General features: G+C 41.1%; 1 protein-coding gene across 1 annotated transcript in view; it reads right to left on the bottom strand.

Moving 5' to 3' along the window:
• Positions 1–3860: 3860 nt before the first annotated feature.
• Positions 3861–11545, bottom strand: part of LOC311144562 (MAM domain-containing protein 2-like) — a gene marked incomplete at its 5' end in the record, with an annotated part of 29646 nt that continues 21961 nt past the window's right edge. Inside the window, 6 exons of the mRNA XM_084180597.1 lie at positions 3861–5323; positions 7532–7619; positions 8268–8527; positions 8675–8830; positions 10945–11041; positions 11156–11421. Of these exons, the coding sequence (XP_084036723.1) occupies positions 5262–5323; positions 7532–7619; positions 8268–8527; positions 8675–8830; positions 10945–11041; positions 11156–11421 (929 nt within the window). The 3' untranslated portion in view covers positions 3861–5261. The remainder of the gene's footprint in view (positions 5324–7531; positions 7620–8267; positions 8528–8674; positions 8831–10944; positions 11042–11155; positions 11422–11545) is intronic.

Raw genomic sequence — 11545 nt, 5'->3', positions numbered from 1 at the left:
CTGGGTATGTACTATAGTGACCCAGCGCTGGGTATGTACTATAGTGACCCAGCTGGGTATGTACTATAGTGACCCAGCTGGGTATGTACTATAGTGACCCAGCTGGGTATGTACTATAGTGACCCAGCGCTGGGTATGTACTATAGTGACCCAGCGCTGGGTATGTACTATAGTGACCCAGCTGGGTATGTACTATAGTGACCCAGCTGGGTATGTACTATAGTGACCCAGCTGGGTATGTACTATAGTGACCCAGCTGGGTATGTACTATAGTGACCCAGCGCTGGGTATGTACTATAGTGACCCAGCTGGGTATGTACTATAGTGACCCAGCGCTGGGTATGTACTATAGTGACCCAGCTGGGTATGTACTATAGTGACCCAGCTGGGTATGTACTATAGTGACCCAGCTGGGTATGTACTATAGTGACCCAGCTGGGTATGTACTATAGTGACCCAGCGCTGGGTATGTACTATAGTGACCCAGCTGGGTATGTACTATAGTGACCCAGCTGGGTATGTACTATAGTGACCCAGCGCTGGGTATGTACTATAGTGACCCAGCTGGGTATGTACTATAGTGACCCAGCGCTGGGTTACAGAAATGACACAAATTGGGTCATTATTGACTCATCTCTGTTTTGGTGTAGTTAACTATAGCTAACTAAGCATTAATGTTGTTCTTGCCTTTCCACTGGCCTAAATACATCTGCACTGTTGGAAAGCTGGGATTCCCCTCTATTAAACAATGGCTGTGTAATTGCAACAACTTTGAAAATATTGACAAATAACTTGCTGTGCATAGATCTCCCCTGAAACGTGAATGTTTTAACCTTATATATAAACACGTCTAGTTAGCAACCTTGCTTTGAAGTAGCCCACCTTATCCATTTGATCCCTGATTCATTGAATGAGGGAATCATTTTATAAAGATACAAGTATTTGGTTGTAATGTTGCAATATTTTAGATCAAGGGTGGCAACCGTCCTCCAGGATAGCTACTGGGTGTGCAGGCTTTTATTCCAGCCCTGGTCTAACCACAATGTAGCCTGAAGATCAGCTCAACAGGACCTTGATAACCAGACTTGGGTGTTTCAGGGCTGAATCAAACGCCACATCTGCACACCCAGCAGCTCCCCAGATGGAGGGTTGACCACATGTTGACAACATGTGACTAACAGTGCAGTTCTTCTTTGTGGGGGGTTAAGTGCCTTGATCAAGGGCACAACGGCAGGAGACGGTAGGCCTACAGCCTTCCAGTGTCAATAATACTTACTTTTTCATGTAGGCTATAATAATAGTCATGGAAATGTGGTTAAAAGTCATGGAGAAGTCATGGAAAATGTGTTTAAACCCTTAACAGTAAATAATCAGAGGTCTCTACAGCATAATGTCATTTATGAATTTCGGTGAACATAGTCTAATGGACCGACTTGGAAAGACAGCTCCTGCACTTTCATCCCAAGTCAAGCACTGAGAGCATTAGCCTATTTATTTCTGCAACAACACACTCATCACAACTTGTAAGCATGCTAGTTACAGTGCCTCCTAAATATATTATTGAAATCAGGAACGGAGGGTAGGCTATCAGCTGACCATTGATATTGATGATTGATGTAAATCTGCTAGTTGGCTAGCTCGATTTCTTTTAGTGATTTACTTCCAGTGCTTAATTTGTAAATCGGGAGGTGTCGGAACAACAAGTGAGCGCTAGAGTGGAGTGACCTGGGGAGCTTTGAGGTACCGGAACGCAAGAGAAAAGAAAAAGATCACCTTTATAATAAAGCGCTGCATGCATATCATCACATTTGCTAGTGGCATAGAGCAGTAGAATAGAGGCACTTAAAGAAGATGCACACATGGAGAACATTTTTAGTGGCCTATGGTCCGGGGAAAATCTGGACTTTTATAAATGCATTTCATGAAATTCTACTTCATTTTACATGATTGGAGACTTTCGCAGAATCTTTTTTAATACCGCACAAATGATCGAAATGGCAGGCTACTTTGACACTGACACACAGAAAATCTGAGATCAATAAAAACGACCTTGTCTTGAATCCATCACTAGCCTAGGCCTAGGTGTGAGGAGACACATATTGTAAGCTACAATATGAGGAGGAAATTATAGTCCTAAAAATGCTTTCCAGTTTCACTGACTCGCCCATTGATGCGCAACTCACTTGCTGGTGATGGCGGATGCGCTCATGCCAAAAGCCTATCTCTCTATTTCTCTTTTGTAAAATAATATTTGGAAATTGTTCAAATATTATGGTAGCCTACAGCATAGTCTTCTCTTTTCAGTAGGAGCAATTTGCTTTACAACCTGTGTTTTCCCTCGATTGTATTTGAAATATTGCGAGAGGCCTGTCTTGTCTGATTGCTGCTTTTTCCACTGTAGGCTATTCCTTGTTATTGGGCTACAATCCACAGCTAAGCTATTTTTTTTTTTTAAAGAAGCGATTGATCCTCTGTGGCTAAATTATAGCCCTTCTCGTGGTGTAGTAGGCTATTCTGAATGATTTCATTTCTTTCTGAACAGACAGCAGTAATTCTATAACTTTGGCAAATGTATTTCAATGTATCAGGGGTGCTGCAGTTCCTTCAGAATCCATCGCGCGGCTGTGATTCTATAAGGAAATACATGATGAAGTGCAACGCTGGAGAGATGAGAGTTACAGGCTCGTGTCTATCAGAGCAGCGAGGGATCACAGAAAGCGAATCTCATTCTAGTTATGTAATAGATACTGGCGCGCTTCTCACACAGCCACCACCACGCGTTGGTCTCAAACATAGGTTACAATGTTGCGCAAACCATAAACCCGGTCCCGCCCAACCCAAAACGACTCTTAGAATATTAGGCCCGGGCTGAAAATCTACTTTTTCACATAACGTTTTTTTGTGGGGGCAAGAGAATTGAACATTGATCTATTTTGTGAAAAGTGAAAATAATTGTTCATGCCACGAAAGGTACCGGATCCGGCCAAATAGGTTCCGGAACAAAACAGTCCAAAACCGAGCCTGAACAGGATCCGGCTCAAATTAGGAGTTCAACCTCTCTGTCTTTCTGCCTTTCTCTGCTGCGCGTGTCAGCCAACCAGACCGAATATTGATGATGGTGTAGGCTAAATCAAGTGTTAATCAAATGTTATGCTTTTGTAGCAGCACTGTTGATATTTAAACTAGGTAACTAGCTACACACACTCGACCGGTGACCGCATCTCTCAAGCCATGCATGTTTGGATACCGGGCGCGCGAAATCTTCATACAGGGCACGCGCAGACTTGGAAAACGCAACCGGGCGAGCGCAAATTCAGTACAGGGCAGATCAACAGGCGCAACCAACGGGGGTGGCGAACTTGACGACGACTTGCGGGCAGTGTGTTCCGAACATCAATGACAAAAAATCTATACAGAAATATATTTTCTGGGGAAATTAAACAACCACCCAACAGGGCACGTTGGAGACTGGAACGGCAAAGGGGCGTGTAGAGCACTATCTGTGCACGTGCCTGCACCCTGGTCTTTGGCTAACTGTTTTATTTGTCAATGTTTTTGGTCAGTTGTGAACTCGGTCAGTCGCCTTTACTAGTCTGTAGCACTTTAGAAAGTGACAGAGCCGTCAAGTGAAAGGAACTGAGATATTTGTGTACTCGTGCCAATACATTTTACTGTAATCCTATTTCAAACAAGCAAACCTAAACCTGAAATATTTAATGCACACGGCTTTTTTGTATTTATTTTTATATCTGCCTCGCGACTGTTTCCGTCTAAATTGTCATAGAACCTGTGATTTGAAGTTACATTATGAATATGCTTTTTTTTTTAAAACACAACAAAAAAATAGAAAATATATATAACATCTTATCATTTTTATTTTTATTAAAACAGTACTCTATATATTGCTGCATACATCTGTAAACAAACAGATACATTGTTTAATCATGTTCCTTTTGCTCTTTTACCAGACTAACTTTTGAACTGTAAACTGGTGACATCATGAGAAGGCACAACACTGGAAGCAGCAGGTAGCTGAGCTAAAAGGGACTTTTCTGACCAGCATCCCATTGACAGCCCGACTAGCCAAAATCTAAAACTGACCCATACCTTAACCCTGACCTTTACCTTTTCTGAAATTAAATATTCGTTTGCACGTCAGCCAAGTCCCTTAGTTCACGTGTCAAACTCATTCCACGGAGGGTCTGAGTGTCTGCGGGTTTTCGCTCTTCCCCTGTACTTGATTGATGAATTGAGGTCACTGATTAGTAAGGAACTCCCCTCACCTGGTGGTCTAGGTCTTAATTGAAAGAAAAAAATTAAAACCAGCAGACACTAGGCCCTCCATGGAATGAGTTTGACACCACTGCCTTAGTTCTATTTACTTTGACTGTCAATCAGACAGGAATACTGATTTGGTCACACAATTCCCCTGACAAGTGGTCAAGGTTCTATTAAAACAAATAATGTGTGAATTTAATTCAACGTTTATTTGTAGAGCATCATTTACATACTAAATTTAAGCAGAACATAGCCCTACGTAGGAAAACATGTTATGGAAGAGGAAAGTTAGAAACCCGAGGAAGAGAGAAGAGTAGCCTATCCCAGTAGACGTTGTTATATGAATCTCCGGTATCTTGTGACTTCAGACCTAAAGCTGGACACAAATCCTTTGTCACAGTGAGGAGTTATATATCATTACAATGCATAGTGTGAATGTTAGATACACATTCGATATACAGGTGGGTCAGTGCTTGTCAAGTTTGGTCGAATATTTACTATTGTATTTGTACACAGACTATTCATGTATAATTTTTTGACAGAAAACAGATCTCCCACCACTAGGTGTCAGACATGAACTGTGCAGTAGAAACGTTGAGTTTTAAAACAATATGAACAACTAAAGACCCTTTTGGACAAGTCATCCAACAAGTTATTTCTGCACTGACAATACATACATCGAAGTGAGTATGAAGAAATTGACATACATCCAGAAAATTTGATTTCTTATGTTTGGGTGATCAGAACATATTGAATACTTTTCTACTAAAAAAGTTTTGACTGTACAATGGTCTGTAAGCCTACATTATATCCTACCTTGTACAAGAAGAAGAAACAGTTGGGAAAAACTAATGACTGTCACTGAGCATGGCTCTACTCTAGGTCAATTGTCTTGCTGGTGTTACTCACACACACAAGCTCTCACCATTGTCCCCACCCAGTCTTCTATCACACACAGTCACACAGCCACTCCAGTGTTTCCCTCAGTACTCGATCTCGTTGAAGTTTTCTGAGAAGCCGGAGTATGGAATAGTGTCTCCAGCATCTAGAAGAGAAATTGGAAATATGAACACGCATCCACAGGAGGTTGGTGGTACCTTCATTGGGGAGGACGGGCTCGTGGTAATGGCTGGAGCAGAATCAGTGGAATGGTATCAAATACATCAAACACATGGTTTCCAGGTGTTTGATGCCATTCCATTTGCTCCGTTCCAGACATTATTATGAGCCGTTCTCCCCTCAGCAGCCTCCTGTCCATGCATCTGTGAAACAATCTCATGTTGGAAGGGAAAGGAATCGAGAACAGTGTCTATCATGGTTGGGGTCAATTCCACAAATTCTATTCTAATTAAATTCTCTCTCCCTGTAAATTCTATTCTAATTCAATTCAAATTCCAGGTCAGTCTTTGAATTCAGAGATAATTAAATTCCTCTTAATTCCAATGTTAGGTCAATTCGAATAATTCAATTCCCAATTCAATATTATCCCCAACAATTCCACAAATTCCTATTTGAATTCAATTCCTTCAGGCTTTCAGGCTGTTCAGACAACCTAGCTATCCTGGAAATATAGGAATACAGTTTGAAATGATTAAAAACCAATCCTACAGTACATTTTTTTAAATACTATGTTCATTAATTCCATTAACTGGGACATGTACAAATATTTTATTTAATTCAATGTAAATTCTCCACTTCATGAGTGAATTCAAAAAATTGAATTGGAATTTCAAATTAAATTGGAATTGACCCCAACCCTGGTGTTCTATTCCTATTTCTATCTATAGAGAACTGTATTTTCTATACCTGATAAGTCTATCTATAGAGAACTGTATTTTCTATACCTGATAAGTCTATGTATAGAGAACTGTATTTTCTATACCTGATAAGTCTATCTATAGAGAACTGTATTTTCTATACCTGATAAGTCTATGTATAGAGAACTGTATTTTCTATACCTGATAAGTCTATGTATAGAGAACTGTATTTTCTATACCTGATAAGTCTATGTATAGAGAACTGTATTTTCTATACCTGATAAGTCTATGTATAGAGAACTGTATTTTCTATACCTGATAAGTCTATGTATAGAGAACTGTATTTTCTATACCTGATAAGTCTATGTATAGAGAACTGTATTTTCTATACCTGATAAGTCTATGTATAGAGAACTGTATTTTCTATACCTGATAAGTCTATGTATAGAGAACTGTATTTTCTATACCTGATAAGTCTATGTATAGAGAACTGTATTTTCTATACCTGATAAGTCTATGTATAGAGAACTGTATTTTCTATACCTGATAAGTCTATGTATAGGGAACTGTATTTTCTATACCTGATAAGTCTATGTATAGAGAACTATATTTTCTATACCTGATAAGTCTATCTATAGAGAACTGTATTTTCTATACCTGATAAGTCTATGTATAGAGAACTGTATTTTCTATAACTGATAAGTCTGTGTATAGAGAACTGTATTTTCTATACCTGATAAGTCTATGTATAGAGAACTGTATTTTCTATACCTGATAAGTCTATCTATAGAGAACTGTATTTTCTATACCTGATGAGTCTATCTATAGAGAACTGTATTTTCTATACCTGATAAGTCTATCTATAGAGAACTGTATTTTCTATACCTGATGAGTCTATCTATAGAGAACTGTATTTTCTATACCTGATAAGTCTATGTATAGAGAACTGTCTTTTCTATACCTGATAAGTCTATGTATAGAGAACTGTATTTTCTATACCTGATAAGTCTATCTATAGAGAGCTATGTATTCTATACATCCTATTTTTAGAGAACCGTCTCTATTCTGACTGAGGACCTGTGGTAGGATGCTGTACTTCAGTGTGTGAATGAGGTTAGTATACTGAGCTACTGAACTGTGATTAGACAGGATGCCATCTAGCAGGTAGTGTACTGTACAGACTGCACCAGCGCCTGTCTACACCGCGTTAAGCTGTTCTATCGCAATACAAAAATAGCTCAGTTATTACAGTATCAGAGTACAACTTTGCCGTTGATTTAGCGTGCCAGTATTATGTCATACTGAACTGGTTGAAGTTTTTCCCAGATAGAGTATAAATGTGTTAACTGTGGAATGTGTGGAATGTGTGTTCTAAAGTCCAACTATACAATCTCAAGTCCTGAAAATCATTTTTCTTCTTTCTTTATTACCTTTCTTTACCCAGGCGAGTCAATTAAGAACAAATTCTTATTTACAATGACGGCCAGTGAACCTACCTGCTGTGCATGGTCCTTTTTTAAACACAATGTCATCAATAGCGATATCACTTCTTATCGATGGTCCTCGGATCGCTTCAAATATAATCTGTAACGAAAGTCAAAGAAAATCATCATCCCAAACCACGTTTCAATCCACATTAAAGTAAAGTAAAGTCATACCGTATAAAAAAAAACTTTACGTCAGCTGTGATGAAAACAGGGAATTTCGGTACAGTTTGATAAATGCAAACAGATAATTTGTTTGGTCGACATGGTGGGATCTTTTTGTAAAATTAATTATGCGAGAAATGGCGATAGAAATGCCTTTATGCGCAAATATTGATTTATATAATAACTATTATATCGAAGAAAACTTATCCTCAACAAGTCCGTTTGGTGGGAACACACCACTGGTGGGAAAATGTGCATATTTTCTTTATGCGGATTTTAGAATATATACATGAAAATCTGTCGCCAATTGGATGAAAACCTAGCTACAGTTCTCAAAATAGCATTAATATCAATGGATATGGAATAAAACAGAATATTTATTCCGATGGAGTCTGATGAAACAAATGATTCCCCGTTTTCTTTTTCTTCTGAAGTGAGTGTGCACTCTATCTATTCTGTCTGTCTGTCTGTCTGTCTGTCTGTCTGTCTGTCTGTCTGTCTGTCTGTCTGTCTGTCTGTCTGTCTGTCTGTCTGTCTGTCTGTCTCTCTGTCTCTCTGTCACTGTGTGTGTGTGTGTCTCTACCTGGTGTCTGCGGTCACACTCGTAGTCCACCGTTGCCCTCATCCAGGAGATGCTCTGCTCGCCGCGACGTCTCCATAGCAACGCATCCCGCTCGCTATCGCTGCGGTGCAGGAGTACGCTCAGCAGGCCGGTGCCAGAGCCGTACATGTGGTAGTAGAAGACCAGACACTGTGGCCCTGCAGAGCCCCTCAGGTCAGAGGACAGCAGACGGGCTGTGTGACCAGGACGCATCAGAGAGGCCTCGACGTACATGAAGTACCCTGAAGAGAGATATGAGATATGACAGGTTACTGGGTGGAATGTAAACACTCAGGAGGAGGTGGTGTTTATCGTCAGCGTTACGTGTGTGTGTATAACTGATTCTGGGTGTATGTATGAATGACGGGATGAATGAACTGGTGACTCACCCACCCCTGTAGTGTGGTCCCCTCGGGGCCCGGTGTAGGAGGTGGGGGTCTGCCCTCGCACCCGGAGCCAATCCCCTTTGTCCGAGTCCTTCTCCTGACTGTAGCCACAGTCCCCTGTCTCAAAGTTACACTGGCCAGGCAGGGGTCTCAACGGCCCTGGAACACACACATATACACGTACGAGGACGCACACACACACACACACACACACACACACACACACACACACACACACACACACACACACACACACACACACACACACATAAACACACAGCTGTTTTAAGGACTCTGACAGCAAAGCTTGATTAAATGTAGAAATATGGTAATAACTGTATATGGTCTACATCAAACGGGTTCTCACTCACTGGGGGTTGGCAGTTGACAGTGTTGTTTGAATGATCACTCAAGTTATTTCATAATGAGATAAGGAATAACTGTGATGCCTGCTTTCCCACTGGGCAAAAACTGGTTACATCAACGTTGTTTCCATGTAATTTCAACAAAAACATTCTATCTGATGACATTGAATTAACGTGGAAAACGAATTGGATTTGCAAAAAGTCATCAACGTAAAGGAATGTAGTCTTTTTTTCACCCAACTTTTAACCTAAATCCAATGACATGGTAAAAAAATAAGAAATTCACGTTGAATTCACGTGAATTGACATCTCAACCAAATGTAAATCAAAACTAGATGTTGAAATGACATCTGAGTGGGTTGGCTCCATTTCCCCATTGCTCTTAACCACCAGGGTTAATGGCTGAATCATATGCATCAGCAGCAGTTATGTAAGCCATTAGCAACACAATCACAGCCCTGATGAATGGCGGTGTACTTTGGGACTAAAATAGTCTAAATCCACTGCCGCTTTGAAGATAACTGTTGTCTTAATAGTTGACTAATCTTTTGCCATTTTTTTTTAAATTTAAGACTGAGAACATTATAACAAAACCTTACAAGTGCTTAGAAATTATTTCTGTGATGCATATGTGAAATAAATTATTATTACAATCAAAGCCAACTCATTTAGTCTCTGAAAAGTTGCAGTAATATTATCATATCATGGTCCTAGAAGAACCACCCATCTAAACCGTTCCAAAGGCCTCATTTATGGTTTTCACTACAGCGGCCTGAGTACACAGCCCTATTGGCCTAGAGAAACTGCTGTCAAAGCAAAGAGGCCGTCACTGCCCGTGTAATTACCAGGTAACATCATAGACGGCGAGACCAGATGTTTTCCCACAATGGCTGATCATCTAAGGCTGCATTTACAATTATGGGCAAAGGATCTGATCTGATTGGTCAAAAGACCAATTAGTGGCAAAAGATCTGAATTGTGCTGCCTGTGTAAACGCAGCCTAAGAGCTTTATAAATAGCGACAGTTTAACTGAAGGACCCAGCCCAGTCTCTCAGCAGCTGGCTAAAGAAGACCAGTAGGAAAACCACAGCCGGGGCCGGGGCCTGAGTAGGAGAAAAAGAGGAGAGTTGTGGTTGATTTGATTCCAGCTTGATATTTTCTCAAGCTACTATCTACTCTGGCTTGAGCAAAGTGGCTTGCCATTCACAAGATCTATCGATGAATATGGCATTGTAAGGGCCAGGATAACCCTGCTTGCGAGGTAGCACTGCCTGCAACTTTTAAAATCAGTGTCAGCCCTTGGCCCAAGAGGGACTTTCCTCTTGTTCTAATGGTTAAGATGTTGGTTTCTCCAGTGGGGGACCCGGGATCACATCCAGTCTGTGACACTTCTCCAGATCAGGTCAGGTAGTGAGGGACTCCTGGCTAAACTACAACAATCGAGTCCTGGACTGCTACCAGAGTAGCAGCATACCACTGTTTTAGTATCACACTCCTAGAACAAAGCTTTGATATGTAACTTAGCCAAACTAGCTAGCTGTCTGAGCCAGCGGTGCTAACATATAAATAGTAAAGTGTTTTAATAAACACTTCACTTTGGATGAAAACTAAAGAGCTATGGGCTTGGCAACAAGGCTATTGAAAAATATCAACTTAACTTATAGACTGTTTATTTCCACACAAAAAAAAAATCAAGAACGGAGAAGATACAGTGCTGTAAATCACCTGTCCCCATACAGTGGGTGCCCCTCTGTTTCAGTTCTGATTATAAGTATTGATGTCAATGGGAGAAATAGTTAATAGTGGCATGTGCAGTGCATATCACAAGGCAGGATTCGGTCCCATTTGCAGTATGGCAAGGTCAAAGACCTGAGGTGTACATGCCCAGGCCTGTCCTGCTGTCTTACCTGCTGTGATTCGACAGTCCCCAATGGTCACTGTGATGTCATCAAGAGCCACTTGGCCACAGTCCCAGAAGTTTTTACAGATGCTGACGAACACTACCTGGGAGAAAGACAGACAAGTCTTAACACAGATATTACCAGGCTATCGCAGAGCAAAAACTCAACTATTACCAATCCCTCCCTCCCTCCCTTCCGTGCATGCATGCGTTGTTACCTTGGTAGCCATGGGCTTCATATAGGTGACGTCCACCCCTGTCCAGACATCTCTGGTGGTATCAGCCAGGCTCCAGACCTTCTCCTGAGCCACGTTGTTCTGGTCGTAGATGTAGAGAACCAGCGCGTTGTCCACCTTCCTGAAGCCGTGAAGGGCGTAGTGGAAACGCAAACAGTACTTATGGTTGCCGGGTAGGAGAGGACCGTGGAGACGACCCACATAACCCGGCCGCGACGTGAATCGTGTGTTCGCCAGGAGGAACGAGCCTGGAGGGTAGATGTAGGATTTGATATGTTATGTCGGTCTATGCAGGACATCACTTTTACCCCTACCTACATGTTCATATTACCTCACCTACCTCAACTACCTCATACCCCTACACATTTACCT

This window comes from Coregonus lavaretus (assembly GCF_964263955.1).
Source record: "Coregonus lavaretus genome assembly, chromosome: 17".
Classification (NCBI taxonomy): domain Eukaryota; kingdom Metazoa; phylum Chordata; class Actinopteri; order Salmoniformes; family Salmonidae; genus Coregonus; species Coregonus lavaretus.
The sequence above is the reverse complement of the archived record's forward strand: the minus strand, read 5'-3'. Positions and strand labels throughout refer to the sequence as shown.